We start from the raw sequence: 24,249 nt of genomic DNA on the forward strand, positions 1-24,249 counted from the left end.
TGCAACATGTCACAAGAGACAAATTCATGAAGAAAAATGAAGGTATAGGTCACAAAGTGGCTCAAGCCTGTAATCCCAGCACTTTGGGAGGCTTCGAGACGCATGGATCACGAGGGTCAGGAGATCAGGTCCATTCTGGCTAACACGGTGAACCCCTGCCTCAAAAATACAAAAAACCAGGCCTGGCTTAGGTGGCGGCTGCTCTTCTGTAGTCCCAGCTACTCGGGAGGCTGAGGCAGGAGAATGGCGTAAACCCGGGAGGCGGAGCTTGCAGTGAACTGAGATCCGGCCACTGCACTCCAGCCTGGACGACAGAGCCAGACTCCGTCTCAAAAAAAAAAAAAAAAGAAAAATGAAGCAGAGTCAACAGAAGAAGGATGGGTGAGGGCCACCACGTCCCATACACGCACCTTGAGCTCTCCAGAAATGCTTCTAAAATTTAACTGTATATAAAAATCACCTACAGTGTGTGCTGGAAGTGCCACTCTGGAGTCCCCCCCCACAGAAATCTGGATGTGGTTGGTCTGGGATGGGCAGAGGTCTGCGTCTCCACAAGGCATGGAGGCGCCCGAGGGGACATGAGCTGCAGCCCCAACTGCTCAGCAGTGCCACCGTCTGCCACCGTTGTCTGTAAAACAGCTCTGAAAAACGCACCCCCAGACTTTGCACAGGTATTTAAAAATTACATATCCATGTGCTACCATATCACATGCATTATAAAATACAAACAATGAACAGAAAATCACAAAAGGGCGAGATACAAATAAACATAAATACAAGTTCTGAGCTTTTCTCCCTGCTGTTGTGTGGAGGACCACGTCAGTCCGTCTGGTCTGGGGACACTGGCCCAGCGGGGTTTGCTGAGCAAATCCACAGGGAAAGACAGCATTCTCGGAAGAGCCACCCCTCGAAGTACGTTAATGTACTCCCCTAGTTTTCAACCCACCAACACATTACATAAATCTCTTCCTCAAAGCAACTTCCCGTGAGTCTGTGATTATTGAAAAATGATAAATTCCATTATTTGGGCACTTTCCAGCCTCATCCATGACCTCTGATCAAGTCCTGTTAGAAAGGGCCCAGGGGGCAGCCCTCAGACCCTCAGAGGCCGGGCCTTCCAGGATCCAAATCTAAGTTCTGGCTTTGTGGCCTCACCGCAAAAGCAGCAGCGAGTGCTGAGCTGACCTGTCTGTGCTCTCTGTTCCGCAAGTCCCACTTCGCGGCTGCCTGGTCTCCCTAAGCATGACCTCCAGCACTCACGGGGCAGCCTGTGCTGACTGCGCAGACGCTCGTGCAAGCATGCCAGTGTGCAGACGTTCAGGGCACTGCTGACACAAAGCCAGGCGCCTCTAAAATCCACTGTGGGCGGGGTGTGGGCGCTTCCACCATGGTGGACAGTTCCTTTGGCTCAGAGGCATTCATGCTGTTGAGAGCCTCAACACAGGAGGTGAGCGGCGAGGGACTCCTTTTAGGGTGGGGAAAAGCTCAAAGGCAGGGCACAGGCGTGTGTCCTGGGTGTGTGGGCCCCACCGCATGTCTTGTAAAGGGCTCCTCAGTCCTGTCAGCCCAGCAGCTCCACCAGGTGCTACTTGAGGGTGTCCTGTAAGCGGATCCTGCTTCAGTGCTCACTGCTCAGGAAAGGGCGTCAACAGCCACGAAGGGCCAAGGACGGGGCTGTCTCTGGCCGGAGGTGCCTGGTACCTCGTGCTCCCAGCGACTGTCTCTGGCAGGGAGCTCAGGCCGACCCCTCCACAGCCTCACCTCAGCCCCTCACTGGCTCGCCATCTCAGGCCTTGGAGGGCCCCTTCTTCCTCCTGGCTTCTCCAAACACTCCTTCACCTCAGCCTGCCATGCACTCCGGTCAAACACTCAGACCCTGGGATCTCCCTGTGGGCGGCCCTGGTGCCTCTGTTTCCTTGCCAGGCCCAGGCTCCTTAGGCGGGTCCCCCAATCCCGTACCGCTGGTCACCACTTGGCATCTAGTCCCACGGGCGGGGAACCCACAGGGAGGTGGACCCCAAGTTATCCTCGACACACCCCCTGGTGACAGCAACACCTGGGAAAAGTTGAAGAGACTCTGCAGGAAGCTTCATGGCTAAGTGGGCCGTGGCCCCATCCTACCGAGATAGCGCACAGGAAGCTGTGGCTTAGACATGGTACCACCTTGACTTCAGTTTAACAGTTTTTAGCGTTACCCATCTAGAAGATGGCGGCTTGCAGTTCCCACCACCTCAGCAAAGAGCCATGTGCACTGCAAGGGAGCAGGCAGCCCGGGGTGCCAGCCCGACGCCAGCCCCTGGAACAGAGGGTTGCCAACCACTCAGGGCCACGTTTTTGACCTGCTGGAAATGTATTTTCTGTCTACCATTTAGACCTAGTTACAGTTTTTCTACTCTACTGAAACAAAATAGAAACCACGAGTAAAACTTGATGCTTTAAGCTTTTAAAAGGGAAGGAGAAAACCCTATAAAATGAAGGAGAAATGCTCCTTGACTAGGAAAAGTATCATATGATACTCTCCAATTGATCAAAATGCCTTCAGCTCACTTTAAAAAAATGCTTTCATTTGTCTTTTTCCCTCCCAAATACAAACTGCCTGGCTATGTAAGAGATGAAAAGTGCCTGGTCCATCAAACTGTAATCTGCAAGCCCCAGGGCAGCTGCAAGGCCAATGACCAAACCTACAGAGAGAGGAGCCGGGCAAGTGCTTCCAGCTCTCAGTCCCCAGCTGGCCATTGGCAGGTGTGCCGTCCACACAGCAAGTGCTTGATCATGCCGTGCACAGCTGCAGCACATCCGTTCTCCAGGGTGGAGGTGGGTGCACCTCCACGCGCTCACGCCCGCTTGTCCTGACACCTGACCACATGACGTGCTGACAGCCCACCCCGGACGGCCGAGGACGGGGCCTCCTGTTTCTATAAGCCCAGTGTGAGCGCGCAGCTGGCCTCAGACAATGAGAGAAAGACATCCCAGGTCAGCTGCTGAGAGACTGGCGGGCGCTGAGCAGGGGTCTCACGGCAGACGTTTGTTTCTACACAGAACCTAAGTCGGGACGGACGTCTCCACACAGCCCCGCCACGGGGCGTGTCTCCCAGGCTGGTCTGTTGGTGGCTTCCGCCCCCAGAACCTCAGCTTTCTGCTGTGATGACAAGCTCAGCGGTGACTGTAAATTACAGGGGTCTGTCCACAGACTGCCCCAAAGTGGGCGTGTCAAGCGTCCACAGGCACCTGAAGAAAACACAGGTGAATCTCAGGTATTCCTGTCCTTGGGAAGCTTGCAGTCTGGCAGTCTGGCCAGGAAGCGATTCTCACCTTGGAAAGGCTCCCATGTCAGCTGTGGGAAGCACATGCCTACCCCTGCTAAAGCAAGGCCAATGCTCCCCGACCCCTTACGGAAACCTGTGAGTAACTGAGGGGTCCAGCCCAGGCCCGCCGAGTCGGCTGGGCGTGAGTGCTTCCACCACGGTGGATTGGACGGTTCCTTTGGCTCAGAAGCATTCATGCTGTGAGAGCCTCAACACAGGAGGTGAGCAGCCAGGAGCTCCTTTTAGGGTGGGAAAAGCCCAAAGGCAGGGCACAGGTGTGTGTGCCCAGGTGCGTGGGCCCTGCCCACATGTCCTGTAAAGGGCTCCTCAGTCCTGTTAGCCCGAGGACACCTCTGTGGAATGTCGACACGGGGCTGGGCATCTGGGTCTGGAGGCAAGGGCAAGGGTCCCTGTGGCCTGGGTCTCAGGAGCTGGTCTGGGGAGGGGAGTAAGGTGGGGAGAGGGCCTGGGTGGAGCTGAGAGGATGACCTGGTGAAGGAGGCTGTGGAGCAGAGCCAGAGGGCGGAGCGGGGCCACAGAAACGTGCAGAGTGCTCTGTGGAGTCACCGGGAGCTCCGCAGGAGAAGCCTCTAAGTGTCCTGGGAGGGCTGGCATGGGGGCTCAGCAGTCAGCACCGCGAGAGACTGTTCAGTCATGGGAGGACGTAGGAGCCCTCCAGCCTCACTGCTCAGCAGAGGCCACAGCGTGCTCCCTGGGGCTCCCGGCAGGACTGGGGCCTCTGGTCACCACAGGACACGCGCAAAGCTCTGGCTGACGCGCCGAAAGCCACCCAGCATGTGCCTCAGACGCTCGCCTGCTGTGGAGGAGGCCGTGCCATGGGACGCGATTTCAGCACACGGAGAAACACACAGGTGCTGCGGGGATTCGTGACTGTGGCTGGCAGCAAGGACAAGCGTGGAGCACAGGGCACTCTGGCAGATGCTGCAGGGGCCACTAGCCCCTCCAAGGCTGTGAACACTTCTAAGTGCCCCCCATTGAGCCCCCAGCAACTCCCATTTTACAGACGAGAAAACCAGGCACATGTGAGTCAGGTAACTTTGCAGGCCCTGGGGTCTCTGCCAGACCAAGCTGGGAGGTACAGAACCAACCTCCCTGCACTCCACCCAGCGCCTGACTCCGCCAGGCCAGGCACGGAGGCTGCTGTGGTGAACAGAGCTGGTGAAGCCCCTGCCTCACGAAGCCGCCTTTCTTGGGGAAGCAAGAGAGAAACATCATGAGGAAGCAGAATGCGTGCGGCGGTGGGAATGCTGCAGAGAAGACGGGCGTGTGGATGGGGGGCTGCACCCTTGATCAGGGGTCCCCCAGGGGAGGGGACATCTGCACAAAGCTGCCAGGAGACAGGCGTGTGGATTGGGGGGGCTGCACCCTTGATCTGGGGTCCCCTGGAGGAACTTCTGCACACAGCTGCCAGGAGACGTGTGGGTGTCAGTGAGGAGACCTCAGGCTCACTGGAGGGAAGGAGGCGGACCAGGCAGGAGAGCATAGAGGGCAGGCCAGACGCAGCTTGAAGGGATTTCTCAGCAACAGGGGACGGGACTCAGGTCTCTGAACTTCCCTGTGCGCCCCCCCGCTCGTTTTTCCAACCCAATTCATCAGCCTATGTGTAGAAGACACATGCCCCCAGCTACTCAAGGACGACTCGAAACAGGCACGGCCCCAACCACGAGCCTTCCCCAGGGTCCTGCGCGCTCCACCAGGGTCTCTGGGGGCCGAGAGCAGTCTTTTATCTTCATGTCCCCGAAGGGGAGGACTACCCACCCTCCATCTGGCCACCAGCAAGCAGATAAACCCGGGGTCGCAGGAAAGGAATTTTCCTTCTGGTGTCTCTAGAAACCATGTGCTGGTGTGACCTGGAGAGCCCAGTGAGACCCTGTCAGACCCGACCCTGGGGAGCCCAGCGAGACCCCGTCAGACCCGACCCTGGGGAGCCCAGCGAGACCCCGTCAGACCCGACCCTGGGGAGCCCAGCGAGACCCCGTCAGACCTGACCCTGGCCCTACACGGACCGCCCAAGCTGGCCTCTGGCCCTTGAGCTTTGGACTGTTGCTTATTTAAGGAAAAGAAAACTGTTGAAAAGACTGTTGGATCCATGGAGCTCAGACTCCCTTGCATATGGAACAAAGTATGACCCTTAAAACCAGGCAGCCGGCCCCCAGAACTGTGCTGAACGGCAGAGGGGCACCTCACCTGCGTGTTTCTGAGCTCAGGAAGTGCACCAAGTGGCTGGCCCAGAGCACAGGCCCTGCATACGTCCCAAACGCTGTCAGGAGCACGGCTGGGATTTCCACGTAGGTGTCTAAACCCACGAAGCCTGCGGAGATGTCCACGGTGGCAATGTTGTTGGAGTTGCCCTGGAATACAGGAGAAGAGCTGACTAAGGCCTCACAACACGTGGCATCAACAGCCATGATGTTAGCGTGAAATGTGTACACAGCCCAGATAACCATGCCAGCACAGACACACGTGTGGTCAGAGGTGGCTGCCCAGGCATTCCTTCAGACCGCTGAGCTGGCCTTGCCTGGGTGGCATCCCCTCCCCCGCTTGCAGTGCCCAGGCTATGGAGGGGCACATGAGCCGTCCGTGCAGAAGCTGTGGCCCCCTCTGAGGAAGGACACACACACACACTGGCTGGCTGACTGCGGCACATCTCAGACCTTTGTCCAGACCCATCGACTTTTCTTAAGCACATGGACCTCCCCTCAAGGACCCCTATCCGAGGGGGCGCATATGGCCCTGAGAGGTACAGATGCTGGGCCCAGCCAAGGGGGGAATTGGGCTGAAGACTAGAACGGGCACCCAGCCAGGTGCCATCTACGGTGAGGCACTGCGAGTGGGTTACATGGAGGAGGGCAGGCCAGTCGCCAGGGGAGCACAGCCCCTGGTACAAATTGGTAACTCACATCTGGTTTACGTATCAGACCATGAGGACTCACTTGGTCTCGTCAAACTTCATCTGTCAAGATTCTGGCCAGTCCCGGCCCAGCCCTGGTAGGTAACTCTCTGCAGGATGCAAGGGCTGATGCCACACAGCTTACCCTGCTCCTAGTGATTCTGGATCCCAAAAAGAGGTCTTCTGAGAGACCCTGCCTCTCTGGTCCCAGGCCCCGCCTCTCCACTCCAAGAACCCGCCTCCACTCCTAGGCTCCACCTCTCCACTCCTAGGCCCCGCCTCTCCACTCCCAGGTCGGGCCTCTCCATTCCTAGGCCCCTCCTCTCCGCTCCCAGGCCCTGCCTCTCCACTCTAAGACCACACCCTTCCACTCCTAGGCCCCACCTCTCCACTCCTAGGCCCCTCCTCTCCACTCCAAGACCACATCCTTCCACTCCTAGGCCCCAACTCTCCACTCCTAGGCACTGCTTCTCCATTCCTAGGCCCCTCCTCTCCACTCCCAGGCCCCGCCTCTCCATTCCAATCCACACCCTTCCCTCCTAGGCCCCACCTATCCACTCCCAGGCCCCGCCTCTCCACTCACTCCTAGGCCCCACCTCTCCATTCCTAGGCCCTGCTTCTCTGCTCCCAGGCCCCGCCTTTCCACTCCAAGAGTACAACCTTCCACTACTAGGCCCCTCCTCTCTGCTCCCAGGCCCTGCTTCTCCACGCCCAGGCCCTGCCTCTCCACGATCCATGTTTACTGACTCTGATGTCTGTCACTTGCCTGTCATGCTGACCTTTCCTCAGAAACTCATGACATCTACAGTCTGACAGCACATATCTCTATCAAGCCCAATGACCCCAAGCCCAACAAAGACCCCTCTCCAGAATCAGAACTGTTCATGTCCACAAAACACTGGCTGGGTGTTTACCAGCTTGACTCCTTCCTCCCTTTCCATGCAGACAACTGTGGGCCCAGGGGGTCCCCACGTCATGTTGATGCTGCTTCCTCAGTATCTCACAGATGTGCGTTGACTCCTATCCCTGTTGTCATAGGCCCCAGCCCTTCGATTTGGCTTCCCCTGAGACCCACTGGACTCGCGGCTACCGCCTCTCTTGGAAGGCACCTCCCCAGTCATGTGACTCCTCTGCTTGGAAGCCCTTCTGCAGGGAGACTGAGGAGACAGCAAACAGGCAGAAGCAGCAGGAGACCCTGGAGGGCGGCAGAGGGACAGAGTCCCAGATGCCACGATGGGAGCAGGGGAGGAGGACACCTGGGAGGCCACTGTGGCTCTGAGCAGGCTCAGCCAGGCACAGAGACTGCCAGCCATGCTGACATGTCCGTAGCTGCACAGCAGCTTTACCTGCATGACTTCATTTAGGCCAACAGTCCTGACGTGCTTCGTAATTATCCTCATCAAACAGGGAGGAAACGGAGGCAGAGAGACCCGGGGACTGGGTGAACGTGGAGGGCCAGCAGATGAGCAAGGGCAGTCACATTCCTGATCCCTGGTCTGTTAAGGAACTGCCCAGTTGAGGGCAGGAATCAGGGATGGGCAGCAAAGCCACAGGTTCCTCCCGAAGGAGATCTAACATTAAGGGGCAGTGGACTCAGCCTCAAAACAGGAGCCGTGGGGAGAGGGGGGAGACCAGGGAGGGCTGGCTCCTGGGGAGGCCGGGAGACCACTATCCCCGGTTTACAGATAAGGAAACGAAGGTGTGACAAGAGCCTGCTGGAGGCCACCTGGCTTGAACGTGCTGGACACCAGCATCCAGGCCTGCAGTTCTGCTGGGGACACCCTTGTGCCTTGTGTGGACATGGCAGGGAAACCTGCAGGGGCCTGAGTGGGTCAGAAGGGTCGGGGAAGCACTAGGACGGGGCTAAGAAGCTGGCCACTAGCCACTGGCCACCTACTCATTGTACCTGAAGACACAGACTTCTGTAACGTCACGCCTACCCCTCCTTTGGGCTTCAGGATCAGAGGGACAGACATACAGACAGAAAATCCTGCAACTGTGGGCTGTTCCATGGGAAAGGCTGGGAACACCAGGAAAGGAGGAGAGGATGGAGGAGAGGCCCTGTCGGGACACAAAGAACTGCACAGCCTCCTGGGATGAGACAGCGGAGAGGCAGACAGCGGTGCACACCAAGAAAATACAGACCTCACGGTAAAGACAAAAATGGAACCACGATGCTCAGCTGGTGCAAAGTGACTCAGCATGGGAGTCGGGGCTGGAAGGGAACCAGCAGGCCTGTGCCCGCTCTCCTGAGGTTGCCGGGAGGCTGGATGAGGCTGGATCCCTCTGAGGCCCCGTCTACCTGTCCATCTATGTCTCTTCATAACTGAGGTGGTTTGGGCTTGTCTGAGATGGGTCTTTACACTGGACAGAAGCCCTTGTGACCCACTAGGCCTCAGGGAGCTAACAATCGGGGGGAACAAATGGCCCCCAGTGTGGACAGCCCAGACACCGGGGCAAAGGGCATGAATGAGAACAATTATTACATCCATCAATGAAGCAAGTGAACAACTGGATGTCTGTGCTTCCTGAACTGCTTGTAATAAATAAACCCAGGCCTGGCCCGGCAGAGCAGCAATCCGCTGTCTTAAGCACCCACACATCCACACCTGGGACGTCTGTCTTAAACGACTGGCTGTACTTTATCTCACAAAATACACCCGAGAGTTCAGCATCATTCACCATGCCATACTGACAGTTCTTTCGCTAAACAAACATTGTAACTTTCCAACGCCTGGTAAAATTTTCTCAAAGAAAAATACAAAATAAATATGTAAAAAGTGAAGTCTTCTACCCATGATAATAATGAAAACCTACCTGAAAATAGAAGAAGGCTTGCCCAAACCAATAATGCATCACAGTAATCTCAGCTGCATCGTGCCTCAGGGGCTTCCAGATGAACTTAGTCATGAGAGTCTGAATCAAGAGACCAAATGCTAAGACCGGAAGATTATGTGGTCTAAAGAGTAAGGCTGCCAGAAGAACTAATCCACTATGTATCTCCCATAAACCTACAGTCTTGAGTTGGAAGTCTGCAGCAATGACTTGAGATTTAAGTAAGTCTTTGGTGCCCGTGAACAGAATGCCAAGGACAAAGACATAAACAAAACGAGCTTCAATAATACCCCTAAAAAAAAAGCAAAACAAGTTAGATTCATTAGCACCAGTGAGAAAAATTCAAAAACATTTTCCCATGAAAAACACACCTATCTGCCTAGGGAACCAGTAAATGTCCCAGCACTGCTGGCTAAAGGAGCCGCGGCACCCTCCCTACCCCCCAGGTCCCGCCACGGCAGAGGGCATGTCTCCGCACAGCAGCCCTGAGGAGCCGCTGCCAAAGGCCCACAGGTGTGTCCTCGTGCAGACTCTTCTGCTGGGGTTGGCTTCAGGGAGATCTCGCTCATTTGGCCCAAGGATCACCTGGTGGCACCACCCAAGGTGCCCTCGTGGCCCGCCTGCTTTGGACAATTAAAAAAACTCAATGCACTGGTATAACATTCACCTCTAAGAAACTGCCGTAAGTTCATAAACGTTAACTGTACAACTGGGCAGACTTAAAGAAGCATTTGCACATTTACAGGTACACACACATGCAGTTATGGGGACACAAGCACCTGCACGTTTACAGGCGCACACGCATGCAATGGTGCAGTCGTCCAACCTGCGGGCTCTGGACAAAGGCAGAGCTCTGCTCAGCCCAGGCCCTGCTGCTCACCAGCTCTCCGACTCGGGGCGTGTCAATCAAGACTTCTGACCCTCAGCTTTGCTATTTGTAAAATGGAGAGAAAATGGTTCTACACTTCACAAAGTCATCCTCGGAATTAAACAAGGCAATGCAGAGAGTGTTTGGCACACAGTAAGCTCAGTAAATACTAAGTACTCTTATGATAGTTATCTGTAAAGGATACAATTACCAAAAAATTTCATATTACAAAACACGTATGTTCCTAAAACATAGTATTTTAAATAAATTTTGTAAATGAAATACTTCATATATCCTGCAAAAGGTGATCATTTAAAATAATCATAGTTTTTTTATATCACCGTAATATTGTGAAAACTGAATTTTCCTATACTAGATTTTCTTAGAAAGTTTTGTACATTAAGAAATTAAACTTCAATCAGTTTAGTTCAAACAGCCTGAGCGCTGTATACCATGTGCCTGGCAGTGTGGCTGACACGAGAGGCCCACATCCTGGCTGAGGAGCTGGGGTCAGACACCTGGCAACCCACACAGGTCAAGGTGTGTGCCAAGCTGAGAGTGAATTGTAGGTCCATCTGCATTCAAAGAAGGGAGAAATCAGCAAAGGTCACAATCACTGGAGAAGTTTCATAGAAGGGACTGGTTTCTGTGTCAAGAAAGGACGCCAGAGCAGGAGGGTGGTGAGCAGGAGAGTGGTGAGCAGGAGGGTGGTGAGCAGGAGGGTGGTGAGCAGGAGAGTGGTGAGCAGGAGGGTGGTGAGCAGGAGGGTGGTGAGCAGATGCAGGCATCATCTGGGGCCTTTGGTGGGTCTTCCTCCTCCCCTGGCCAGGCAGCACCTGATGCTGCTCATCCAGGCCCACCCCACTTCCACCTCCACTCCAGCCATCCCTAGGCTTCTGAGTGGAGGAGAGTCAGGAACTGAGTGCAAAGGATTTCAGACTATCAGTGGATGGCAACGCCTGAGGGACTGACAGGAGAGAGGCAGCTGTTGCAATGATCTAGAGCCAGGATGCATCTGCGGCCAGGACCTATTTACAATCGGGACAGATGGGGACAAAGGACGGAAGCACTTTACAGGAAGAAGGTTAACCAGGCAGTGCGTGTGGAAAGAAAAGGCACACTGGCTAGTTCTGGACACTAGCAAATTACATGCTGCAGGAAGCAGGCCAGGGAAGGGAAGAGGGCCAAGGTCTTCAGATGAGTGATGCTGAAATTCAGTGCACAGATCTGCGAGGAAACAAATTTATTCACGCACTGCATCCTAAACACACACCCCCAAATGTAACATCCATTTGGATGAGCCCAAAGTCTCAGATTCCAAAGTCAACAGTCTTTGAGACATCTCCACAGAACACTGCTGGTACCTGCCCGTCAGCATCCTCTCCACACTGAGGGTCTGCTACGCTGCCACTGCCTCAGCCAGGCCTCAGCTCACCCTAACCCCCACCCCTTACTCCCCACTCAGCCAGGAAGTATTTCCAGGAGTGCCCCGGAGCCCCACGGCCACTCCTCAGACTGGCCACAGCCCTTAGCAGTCACCTGGACTTTTGCTCTGATTAGAAAAGCAACACTTGTTAACTCTAGACATTGCTAAAACACAAAAATAAGTAAAAAGCAAGACCACAATCTATGATTTTGGGTCCTAAATATAATCATCAGTATTTTAAGTATGTAGTCTTTCATATTAAGTATGAAAAAAAAAAACAGGTACACACTTAGTAAGCTGGGGTCATACCACCGTTTTACAGCCCACTGTTCCACAACATGCTTCTCTGTTCCGTGCAAACAGGCTGCCTAACAACCAGAAGACTCCTTTACAGAGCACTGACCGCACTGAGAGGATCATTTATTGTTGCTGGATAATTACCCTGGTGGTTCCCTTTTGCAAGTGTGAAGGACACTTCAGTGGGCGTGCCTCTGTCCCATCCCAGGCTCCTGCCTCTGCTTATATTCTTGAGGTAAATTGAAATAGAGTCAGCTATATAAATTTAAATAGAGGGTCACCCACATGTTACAAGCTGCCCTCCAGAACGGCCTCTGCTCATCCCACTCCTGAGGATGAGAAGGAGCCTGCTTCACCACCACAACACCGTTAAAATCAGAAACACGGCTGCCTTGACACGAAGAAAACGGTCCTCCTGACTGAGCCCTCCCACCGATCGGCAGGAGCTCCTGGCCCCTCATGGGGGCTCGTTATAAATTATGAGGACAGTGTGATTTTCCAGCAAGCTTCATCTCCCAACCGCTGGGAAACATCCACTTGTCATCCTCGTCGCCAATTACACCCTGACCAGGAAAACAGAACCCTGGTCATCTCGTGCTGCCACTCACTTAGAAACCGATTCATACTCATCTGTCTGTCCCATCACACACCCTGAAGGTTTCATTTTAAATTTTAAAAAATCTTACTTCCAAGTGATTTCTCTTCTAAAAGTAACACATAAAACATAAAAAGTGCTAACAACGGGGCTGGGGGGTTTTCTTAGTTACACTCCAGCAGCTGTTGACACAATCCCAATTCACAAACACCGAACTCCAGTGCTGTGAAGACTGGCAGGGTCTTCTCAGTCCATCAAAGAGTGAAGTGGTTCTATGCGCCCCATGTCTGCCACGCACTTAACTTACTTGGAAATGTCCTTGCTGTCCGGCCGCCACGGGAACCGGACACTCCCGATGGCTGCCCGGTAGCAGTAGACGCCCAGCAGCCCCAGCGCCAGGGCAGCCTTGGACACAGAGGAGCACCCTCTCTGCACCAGCACAAAAACTACGAGGAGGGAGATGGCAGCCAGGACAGAGAGCTCGGCTTTGTGATCAGAGCTGAAATGAGATGGAGAATGCCAGCATTACAGCAAACAAACAGCGATGAGATCAATCTACACCGAGTGGCTTTCAAAGAACTGTATTAAAAAATAGCTGATTTTCCCAAAAACCAAAGATTACATGAAATTGTTGGTTTTTATTTTCAAACAAAGGTTCTTAAAGTGTAACAAATAAAAGACGGTCAACCTCAGTGGGGTGTGGTGGCTCACGCCTGCAATCCAGCACTTTAGGATGCCGAGGCGTAAGGATCGCTTGAGGCCAGGAGTTTGAGACCAGCCTGGGCCACATGGTGAGACCTCATTTTATTTAAAAAAAAAAAAAAAAAAGACAGTCAACTTGAACTCTCACTTCTCATTCACAAATAGGTTTCCCATCATCAGATCTGGATGCCCAGAGGCCAGGTGGTGACAAATATATAAAGAGTCCTCTTGTCCCCTGGTACCCTCTCGGGAGCAGGCCTGCATCTACCAGCTCACCTCCTCCTCCCACCCTCTCCCATTAACTCGGTAACGCACGATATGTCCCTAGACCCACATGGCTTCTCACAGGGTCTGCCGTCACCTGCTCCTGGGTGAGGAGATGGTGCAGAGGTTGACAGCTCGTCAGAGAGCAGAGCCCGAAGTCCTGACCGCACTGCAGTGGTGCAGCACCAGCCAGCCCTGGCCTGAGCGTGAGGCGGTGACGGCCGGGCTCCCTTCTGTTTCTTTCACGGCAGCTCTCACTTCAAAGCCTCCCAGGATGGGAGGGGGAGACTGGGGCCACATGGGGGCCTGGGCCTCACCCCAGGAAGGGGCACCTGGGTTTTTTTGTATTGTTACTTTTAAAATGGCACGTGTTTTTACACAATCTTCAGGACTGTTATAATAATAAAGTAGAACAATTATAACAATGTAATTGTTACTGTCAGAAATTATATGAATGTGCGCTGTCTCAAAATACTGTAATATTTTCAGACAACGGTTGACCTCGGGTAAGCAAAACTGCGGATAATGTGGTGGGGGATGGCTCTTGCATGTGGGGTGGAAAGCCAGCCAGTTCTCTCCTAATGCTTTAACTTTCCAGGAAAGTCAGGAACAAGGTGTCACAGTGCTATTCCGGGACACGGAGCTCCGTGACACACCCTGCTCTACATGCCTGGGATCCGACCCCGAAGCTGGCGTGCCCAGCACAACCTCCCGTCAGCCCGTTCCCCCTCCGCTTCCTCACCTCCGGAGCGGGGACCAACCAAAGTCCTCTCTCCGGGGTTGCTCTGGAAAGGAAACGTGTGGGCACACGGCAGGCAGATTACCTGAAGGACCCGATCTGTGATGACTTTGGTTACCAAGGTTTTAGTAATTTAGTTAATGCTTAGCCTCCCACAAGAATTACTTAATCAGAAGAATCTGTAATTTCGCAGCTTCTGATGTAAATTTACAAGTATCTTCCAAAAGAACCGTGACACTAACGTGGCCCCAGGAATCCTCACATGCTCACCAAGACTGAGTCTCGTCATTCAGTTGTTTCTCTGCCTCAGCAGGTATGAAGTCACACCCTGTCATTTAACCGGAAGTACCCTCATTACTAGGACTGGGCATTTCTTGTAGGAGTTCTCTGCAGTGATGAGACCACAACCCGTGCCTGTTGCTCTCATCGCAGATACTGTTTCATTTTGCTGTTCTTCTTTTACTTCAGCTTCCTAAGTCTTCACTGCCAGATAATTAAAATTTAAAGTCTAGACAAATCTTAATTATTTTTCTGTCCTAGTTTCTTATACTTATTTTGAGCCTTGCTTGAAATGATTTGCTACACTTTCTAGGCGGTTTTCCAGTTGCCAATGAAAGGCTCAGGAGGTGGCTGAATTCCTCCACACGGCTCTTACCCTTCAGGGTGAGGAGAGAGAAAAGGGAGGATGGAGAGGAGAAAGGAGGAGAGCTAAGGACAGAGCTGACCCACAGACGCTGCACCCACTTTGCCTGGCTGACCCCATCCTTGCTGCTGCCCTGGGGATCATCGGCAGTGGGATATGGGTCTGGGGGAATGACATGGCTTAGATGTTTGTCCACTGCAAATCTCACATTGAACTTGGACATTCAGGCTGGGCACAGTGGCCCACACCTGTAATCCTAGCACTTTGGGAGGCCGAGATGGGTGGATCACTTGAGTTCAGGAGTTCGAGACCAGCCCAGCCAACATGGTGACACCCCGTCTCCACTAAAAACACAAAAATTAGCCAGGCATGGTGGCGGCACCTGTAATCCCAGCTACTCAGGGGCCGAGACAGGAGAATCTCTTGAACCGGGGGGCAGAGGTTGCAGTGAGCCGAGATTGTGCCACTGCACTCCAGCATGGGTGAGACTGAAACTCCGTTTCAAAAAAAAAAGACCCTGGACCTCCAGGGTTGGAAGTGAGCCTGGTGGGAGACGTCTGGGTCATGGGGGCAGATCCCTCATGAATGGCTTGGTGCCATCTTCGCAGTAATGAGCACATTCTCCCTCTGGCTGTTCACAAGAGAGTTGGTGTTTAAAAGCACCAGACACCTCCCCCATCCCTCTCTTGCTCCTGCTCTCGCCACATGAAGTGCTGTCTCCTGCTTTGCCCTCCGCCATAACTGCCAGTTTCCTGAGGCCTCTCCAGGAGCAGATGCCAACACCACGCCTCCTGTGCAGCCTGCAGAGCTGAGAGCCAAGATGAACCTCTTTCCTTACACGTGACCCGGCCTCAGGTATTTCTTTACAGCAACGCAGGAATGGCCTGACACAGGGAGACGCTGAGTGATGGGCGGGGGGCACACAGCCTGGGCATGGACGGGGCGTCCAGAACAAGCCATTAGCAAGCCTGACCCCCAAATGACATCTTTACTATATCATGATCATTGAAACACAAGGTTTCAATCACGAACAGTTACAGTGGTTCAGCACTAATAAATCAAACCTATTAGGCCAGCCCCCAAATAAATTCACCTCTCAACACTAATTCTAGTATCTAGTAAAAACACTGGTTTTAGTATATTTTCCCAGTTCTTCAGATCTCAAAATACTATCCCATTCTTAATATGAAAAATGATCTCAATTTAGAAAAAGAAGAGCTTGGCAGGTGACCAACTGGCTGTAGAAAGTCTGGCCTGTGACCACAGGTCCATGCTCTCACCTGGTGAGCCAGTGGCCGAGGTCAGGCCGGTGAGCCCACTGCACACCTGTCTGGTTTAGAGAGCGCAGCAGCCGGCAGCAGGCCAGTATCAGCCACGGACTGGCCAGCACCATCCACTTCTCATGGCCTCTGAGCACTTGGGAGGCAGAGGGGCTTCTGTGGCCTTTGTCTCGCTCCAGCGCATCACAGGCAGGCCCGTCCTGCCACGCTGCTGTGGCCCCGTCAAGCCCTTGTTCCACACGGAGGCCACATGGAGGCTCACTGTCGTCTCCCAGAAAGCAGTTTCTGTAGGTTTCTTGGCTCAGAGCTAGACACAAGGTGTTCACAAGGAAGTACCAGGTCTGGTGTTCCTCCTCCACGAAGCTGCTGGCACCCAGGCTCAAGACGTGGCCCGCCGTCCCTAGCAGAATAAGAAGGTCTAGCTCTGACCACCTTGAGCTGGGATGCACAGGGTTCTGTAAAAAGCAAAGCGCATTTTGTAAGAGACAGTCTGACAATTACGCACATCTTGTGGCATGTCAAGTCCTTGCTCACAGCAGAGAATGCCCTGGACACACACTGTTGTTCCTCGCACCCAGCACCTGGGCCCCTACACTGGAACAGCCCCCTTCTGCTCCAATGGCAGGAACCCTCCTCTTGGGACGCAGCCTGCAGAAGTGGAGACGCCCTCAGCCCAGGCAGGGGAGCCGGGACACAGCACAGCCAGCCAGCATGTCCTCCCACTGGACTGCAAGGCCCAAGCTGAGCGACAAAGACTGAATATGGTCAGAACCCTCTGGGCAGTGATGGAGCCCAAAGAGCTCGCCCAGAGGCTCCTGGCCCTGGCCCTCCGTGCTCCCGCGTCCAGGCTCTTGAAGAGCTCTGGTCTTCAGATGGGCATCGCCAGTTCCTGCTTCTTGAAACCAAAGAACCCCAACAATACATCCCACCAAACCAGACCTCGAATTTCTCATGAATATTCCAGAAATCCAGAAAGTTTCCACTAAAATGGTTAATTCTGTTGAAATGACAAAGTTGACATCACAGTACTGTCCCTTAAATATACGAACTTAAAGCAGTCAAAATCAAAGATGAGGACTCAATTATTGCCACTCACTCTTTTGATAACTATATATTGCGTGCGGCTAGGTACTAATTCAATAGAGGGAGAGAGAGCATGAGCCCAGGTAGGCCCGAGGTGCGAGGGTGGATGCAGACGCTCCGAGGAAGCCTGTGGCCTGATCACAACGCTGTGTCTCGGTCAGACACTCAGCACAGGGCCTCTGACAGCTCAAGCCAAGAGCGGATAAGGGCTGCGCAGGGCTGGGGTGGGGGCCAACAGTCCTGCTGCCACTGCACTAAGTCACTTCATCCTGGACTCTGGATCTAAGTGCGACCATCCGCCTCTTTCTCACTGCCTCGCCACCACTCCCCAGCTAACAAATGAAGGTGTCCGAGGCCAAAGACTAAGAATTCCAACAGAAAACATCCGCCTTGGAAAGAAATCTGGACCTGATGAGGCAGGATGCATTCTGGAGGCAGCAGGATGAGTGAGGCGACCGTTTCCTTTTGACCCTCCTGAGTGTCCAGGACAACTGTCTCTTCTTCCCTCAGCTGCAGCTCCCACGCCTCCGCTGGGAGGCTGTCTGATTCACGCACCCCCTCAGTGGGGGGTTCATTCCTCTGTGACCACCAGCTCTTTACAATCGCCTTTGTGACAGTCGCAGGAACCTAGCTTTCCAAGAACTAAGGCATGTGACCTGACAGCACAGATGTGAACACCTGTGTCAGGACACCCTGAGGCCTCGGATAAGGCTGCTCCAAGTCCTTCCCTGAGGCCCCCTGTCCAGGGCACTGCCAGCACTTGGCACACACCAGGTGTTCAACGAAAGTCTGGTAAATGAAAGGCAGCCTGAAATAACAAGAACAGCCTGAGCAGAAGGACCACATCACATTCCTGGGAACCAGCCGCACGTACCTTCCTGGAGGCGTTTCCACCCACGAGCATGTTGGTCAGAACAGACACGACCATACACAGCAGCGCCGAGGCCAGCACCATCACCCCACCTGCTGCCAGCCATGAGAGGCCACAGAAGTAGCATGAACTTTCAGCTGAGGTGCACACAATGACGTGAAGGGCCGAAAGAACCAAGATCACCAAATAAAAGAGCAGAGAAAACCCAGGAGATGACAGTGGGACTTCCAGCTCAGCCTTTCTGTGCAGTGCCTGTGGGACGCTGAGCAGGAGCAGGGTGAGAACCTGGAACAGAGAAACAGCAGCGTTCACAGACTGCTGGGCTTGGAGAAACGCACTTAAAAACAAGCCCAGCTCCCGCTCTCGTGTCAGCTGTCCACACAGTAAAAGCAGAAAAGAAAGCTCAGGAAAAGATGATTCTTAATTAACTGCCCCAAAATGCATGGCGTGATTTTTTTTTTATCACCTGTAGCAATACTGAGTGATGCCAATTGACACCTGACAATACTCTGGGTCTTGTCACAAATCAGGACACACCATGAAAGAGTTAAACAAGAAAATTAATATTTTCCCATTTTTAATAACATCAAGATATATACTTAAAACTATAAATATTTGGCTGAGTTATCAAATCAGTGCAACACCTGAGCCACGACTGTGTGAGCATCTGTACCTCCAAAACCACGACAGTCCCCACCATCATCGAATACATGTCGTACTGGGCCACTTGTGTGCTCAGGGACAAGCTCAGCGTCTTCAGAGCAGCCAGGTACTGCCTGAGAACCTTGGAGCCCAGGTTGAACAGGACTTCTGAATGCTTTTCCTCCAAGTACAGTCTGATCCAGTTCCCATGCAATCTTTCTGACATTTTAAACTGTTCAAACCCAGGATCTATTAAGAAGACAGAAAAGTTACATGCGCACGCACACATCGTGAACATACATATATATACATAATCTCAAAGTACTTAGTTATGCGTGGCACATGGCAAAGCCTTCTCTTTTTAGAACTGACACTTAACGAAGATGAACCATTCCTTTGGGTGGGGGTCTGCAACGCCTTCTGTAAAGCCTGGAAAGCCGCCGATGTGCATCCATCCGCCCTCCGGCGATACGGGCCTTGGTCCTTGGACGGCACCCTGCAGACGGCAGTGACTGCCCCCTGTGCTGCCTGATCTCTTTCTCTGCCTCCCTCATCACTCTCACTTCCTCCTCCCTCTTCTGTCTCTTTCTACTCTCTCCTTCTTGTCAACGTGCAATATACAAACAATCCTGAAATACATTTTGTCAACAGTCAGGTTTTACAGTCTTTCTAACCCTTACAGCACTGTATGCGGACTGGGCAGGCAGCAGCTTGACCCTTCTCCACCACACCCACTTCCCCTGTGCAGACTGGCCCTTCCGAGCTCTAACATCCCCTGTTCTGTAGCCTGGGTGACTTCCTCACATCCTCTTTGGAAAGGGAGAGCAGTTTCCAGCCCTCTCTGCTCACAAGGGTGAGCTCTGCTGGGAGCATGGATGCCCTGCCTCTGGATAAAGCCCTGCCCCTCTGCTATGGCACCCTCTTTTAGACCATAGTGCCATGCTGCTCATGGCACAGCTGATGTCCTTTCTTTCCAGAGCTGGCTGATGCATGAGCCTCTGCCTGGACCACGCTCACTTGTGATTAGACTGGTTTTTTGTTTTGTTTTGTTTTGTTTTTTGAGACAGAGTCTCGCTCTGTCGCCCAGGCTGGAGTGCAGTGGCGTGATCTTGGCTCACTGCAAGCTCTGCCTCCTGGGTTGACATCATTCTCCTGCCTCAGCCTCCCAAGTAGCTGGAACTACAGGTGCCTGCCACCACGCCCGGTTTTTTTTTTTTTGTTTTTTTTTTTTTTGAGACGGAGTCTCGCTGTGTCTCCCAGGCTGGAGTGCAGTGGCGTGATCTCGGCTCACTGCAAGCTCCGCCTCCCGGGTTCACGCCATTCTCCCGCCTCAGCCTCCCAAGTAGCTGGGACTACAGGCGCCCGCCACCACGCCCGGCTAGTTTTTTTTTTGTATTTTTAGTAGAGACGGGGTTTCACCGTGTTAGCCAGGATAGTCTCGATCTCCTGACCTCGTGATCCACCCGCCTCGGCCTCCCAAAGTGCTGGGATTACAGGCTTGAGCCACCGCGCCCGGCCAGATTTTGTATTTTTTAGTAGAGACGGGGTTTCACTGTGTTAGCCAGGATGGTCTCGATCTCCTGACCTCGTGATCTGCCCACCTCGGCCTCCCAAAGTGTTGGGATTACAGGCGTGAGCCACCGCGCCTGGCCTAGACTGGCCTTTGAAGCAAGAACTTCCTTCCCGAGACCCCCTCGGTTTTTGACATGCGTTTCCTACTCCAGAAGAGCCACGCCAAGGAGGGTCTCAGTTGTGCCTCTTGGCAGGCTCGCCACTCTGTGGCTCTGCATGCCCCAGGCCTGCTGTCATCACAGCAGTGAAAGAGCTGCCACGGGCACTTGAGCCACTGAGGTCCAGGGCGCTGTGGCACGAGTCCCTGAGCGTGAACCCACACGCCTGCAGGCCCAACCTACTGCTGCCAGCACCAAGTCCCTGAGCGTGAACCCACACGCCTGCAGGCCCACCCCACGGCTGCTGGCACCAGGTGCTCTGCACTAAGTGCCAGTGGCCAGCAACACTACGCAGCTCGCTCGTTTCACCTCCCTAATAACCCTATGAGGCAGGGATGAGCATCAGAACTTCTCCAGAGGAGGCAACTGAGACACAGGGGGTGAGTCACACACCCAGGCCACAGCGCCAGTGGGTAAAAGCTGCAAACGAAACTCAGGCAGTCCGGTTCCAGGGCTGGCATTCTTCATTGCTACACCCACTACCCTGGAGTGGGGGACGCCTGTGTCCACACCCCACCACCCCCAAGTCACAGAGACATGGGTACCTGTGCCTATACCCCACGAGCTATGAGGGTGCATCTGTGCATGCATCGAAACAAATATCCATGGAGCGTGGACAACATGCCAGGCGCTGTGCCAGGCGCTGTGCCAGGTGCTGTGCCAGGGGAAAGACATGACATGGCGAGCAAGCAGGTGCAATCCTTGCCTGCTGGGGCCTGGATCCAGTAGGGCTCACAGGCACGCATGCACACGCGCGCACACACACACACACACACAAAGTGTAATTACAAACTGTGACTGCATTACAGTTGTAATTACAAGTTTCCCAGGAAGGAAAAGTAGAGGGTACCAATGAGGGATTTTTGGTAATGGGGAGGAACTGATTTTGGACTGGGAGTGGGCGCTGGACCAAGAAGGTCTGATGTTTACGCTGAAATGTAAACGGTACCCAGGAATTCGCCAGGCAAAAAACTGGAGGAACAGCATCAAGTTGATGGGAACAGCATGTGCGAAAGTCCAGCGGCGAGAAAAGGCCAGTCCCACTACACTGAGAGAGCCGGGCACCTCCAACAGACTGGACACCACCCAAGGACTGTACGGGCCTGGCTGTGGGTTCTAAAACATATTTCAGTGTCAGAACACGTACCCTATTTTGTTTTAGGAAATGTGATCCCCGACGGTGTAGACAATGGGCTGCCAAGGGGGGGTGTCCCAGATGCTGTGGGCTGTGTTTTCAGTCAAGAGAGGCTCCTGCATTCATTTAACAGGCTGGTTTCCTCCCATATCCACTGTGGTTCCCAACTTCCCCCAGCCACTGCTTCCGGAACAGGCAAATAACCCTTCCATTGTTTTTTTGATTTTGTTGGTATTTTTTTGTTTTGTTTTGGAGACGGAGTCTCACTCTGTCGCCCAGGCTGGAGTGCAGTGGCACGATCTCGGCTCACTGTAAGCTCCACCTCCCAGGTTCACGCCATTCTCCTGCCTCAGCCTCCAGAGTAGCTGGGACTACAGGCGCCGCCACCACACCCGGCTAATTTTTTGTATTTTTAGTAGAGACTGGGTGTCACCACCGTGTTAGCCAGGATGGTCTCGATCTCCTGACCTCGTGATCCGCCAGCCTTGGCCTCCCAAAGTGCTGGGATTACAGGCGTGAGCCACTGTGCTCGGCCAAAAATTAAACTTCTTTTGTTGGTGTTTTCATTGTTCTTAGCACAGAAAAAAGGGCACATTAACAAAACAAGCAATATGCAAAAGCTACCAAACTCAGACTATTTTTTAAAAAACCAAAAGCACAAGTCACGGTTGTCCCTGGTCTTGACTAAATGTCTCCATGGCCAAAGGCCTCCACCTGGCCACCTCACAGGGTGAGAGCTGGTGCTCAGTGGGGCCTCCGGCCACTCATCACATCCAGTTCCCAGCACTCCTTGGCTGGCCGGGTTTGTCTTCCACAAGTGACTCTAGGAGGCCGGTTTCTATCTCAGCGCAAGCTTGTGGACGTTCACTCTATTTGGTAGTAATAGTATCCCGCTACTTCAAGTAGGGAAATCCGCCAACACCACATTAACTGCTGCCCCCAAATAGGAGCCAACTTCCTCCAGGCTCTCGAAGGAGCCCCAGTGTCAAACATGATTCTCTGATGAACGCGGCTACGTCACAGTCAATTGCCTGAAGATGTCTCAGGGAGACAAACGTTCCTCTCCTGGATCCTTCCTGCAGCTGTCTCCTGGCACCTCCCTTGGCCCCACACCCACCTCAGGCAACCTCACCTCCTACTCCCATTAGGGTGGCTGTGTCTGCTGCCGAGGGCTCTCGCCTGCCCAGTACCAGCCAGGCCCTACCCTACTTTCCATCTGACGAAGTTACTCATCATCTCCCGCAGCCAGATCCGAAACTCAGTTCTCAATTCCTGATTTTATTCGATACCAACCTTTGACACAGCAGCCCACTCCCTGCTTCCTGAAATTACTTCTTTACAAGGCTTCCTGGACACCAACACCCCACCCACAAGCACCGGCCTTGCAGAAGTGCTCCCCCTAAGTCGTGCCCTCCTGAGGAAATGATTACCCTGCTCCTTCGCTTTCAGCTGAAAGTCCCGGAGTTGTACCTAACGCCTCTGCTCTGCTCATACCCAGTCTCTCAGCACATGAGCAAATCCTGTCTTCATGATCCTCAAAATTTTTCCAGAACGCAACCACTTCTCCACCGCCACTGCCTGGGCACTGGCCACCCTCACCTCTCACAGAAGTACAGCCACTGCCTCCTGACTGGTCTCCTCCCACAGCACAAAGCAGAGTCCTCCACAAGGGGACCTGAGACAGCCTTTGAAAATGCAAGTGGAGGACTCTAGCTCTCACCAAACCCTGCAGTAGCTCCCCATTTAACTCAGAATAAAAGTGAAAGCCCCTGCAGTGCCTAGCGGCCCTCATGCCTTAACGCCATCTCCTCTGCCCTGTCTTGCCACTCTGGCCCCTGCTCTGACCATCCCCTGAATGTGCGCCCCGTGGAGGACCCTGTCTGCTGTCCCCACAGCCTATAATGTGCCCTCCCAGATGGCCAGTGGGCAGCCTGCCCCAGCGGCTCCCCAACCCGCTTCACTTCCCACCCCATGCCTGTTTATTCTTTTTTTTTTTTTTTTTTTTTTTTTTGAGATGGAGTCTCGCTGTCGCCCAGGCTGGAGTGCAGTGGCGTGATCTCAGCTCACTGCAACCTCCGCCTCTGGGGTTCAAGCGATTCTCCTGCCTCAGCCTCCCGAGGAGCTGGGATTACAGGTGCCCGCTATCATGCTAATTTTTGTATTTTTAGTAGAGATGGGGTTTCACTGTGTTGGTCAGGCTGGTCTTGAACTCCTGAACTCATGATCCGCCCACCTCGGCCTCCCAGAGTGCTGGGATCACAAGTGTGAGCCAGCCCTCACAGGCCCAGCCCTGTTTATTCTTTTCCTAAGGTACTCATCACCACTGGCCATCGATCACTTCCTTTTCTCTCCTCCCTCTGGAAGTTTCCATGAGGGCAGAGCCTCTTACCGCTCAATGATCTGTCTCCAGTGCCTGTAACAGCCTCTCATTCTTAAAAAGATCTCATTCTTAACAAGATCCTGGTAAATAGCTGTTGAATGAATAAATTTATGAAAGAACTTTAATTAGATAACTGCATCTGAGGGTGTTGCCAATGGTGATTGTTAAAAGTTCTAAGAAAACAGAAGCACAGTCTGTATAATCAAAGAGTAGTGATGAAAAAATATTCCTGACAAACTGCATACCACAGAAAGACGTCGGAGAAACACGACCTCAGTGGAAACACACAGCTCTGACAGAGTTCGGAAAAGATGAGTTGACTGACCTTTTTCATATGACGGTACATTCTCTTGCAACAGTTTACTAAGCTGCACTGTATTCAAATGTAAAAATCTCAACTGCTCTCTAATTGGTCTTCCTTCCACCACCGGGAATAGAAGGCTCCCTACGCTGTCTTTCGGAATCCGCAAACCAAGTGCTATCGCCAGGGTCGCGGCCACATCCGTCTGTTGGACATGCTTTGGATGTCGGATATCACCTAGA

At 53.2% G+C, this 24,249-nt stretch overlaps 1 protein-coding gene across 19 annotated transcripts in view; it reads right to left on the reverse strand.

The window, feature by feature from the left end:
• PIGG (phosphatidylinositol glycan anchor biosynthesis class G) overlaps positions 1-24,249 on the reverse strand; it is a 44,752-nt gene that overhangs the window by 787 nt on the left and 19,716 nt on the right. For 8 of the 19 annotated variants that reach the window (XM_003890937.4, XM_009205933.3, XM_003890935.4 and 5 more), the window contains 7 exons: positions 24,032-24,244; positions 18,493-18,710; positions 17,823-18,104; positions 15,866-16,320; positions 12,545-12,736; positions 9,034-9,343; positions 5,514-5,677 (listed from right to left, as the gene is read on the reverse strand). In XM_003890937.4, coding sequence (XP_003890986.2) covers positions 5,514-5,677; positions 9,034-9,343; positions 12,545-12,736; positions 15,866-16,320; positions 17,823-18,104; positions 18,493-18,710; positions 24,032-24,244 — 1,834 coding nt within the window. Of the gene's footprint in view, positions 1-2,489; positions 3,229-5,513; positions 5,678-9,033; positions 9,344-12,544; positions 12,737-15,865; positions 16,321-16,936; positions 18,105-18,463; positions 18,711-24,031; positions 24,245-24,249 lie in introns of those variants that run through there. The other 11 variants (XM_017955967.3, XM_021938174.2, XR_646504.3 and 8 more) reach the window with 8 other exon arrangements.

The sequence above is a fragment of the Papio anubis genome, chromosome 3 (assembly GCF_008728515.1).
Source record: "Papio anubis isolate 15944 chromosome 3, Panubis1.0, whole genome shotgun sequence".
In the NCBI taxonomy this organism is placed as follows: Eukaryota; Metazoa; Chordata; class Mammalia; order Primates; family Cercopithecidae; genus Papio; species Papio anubis.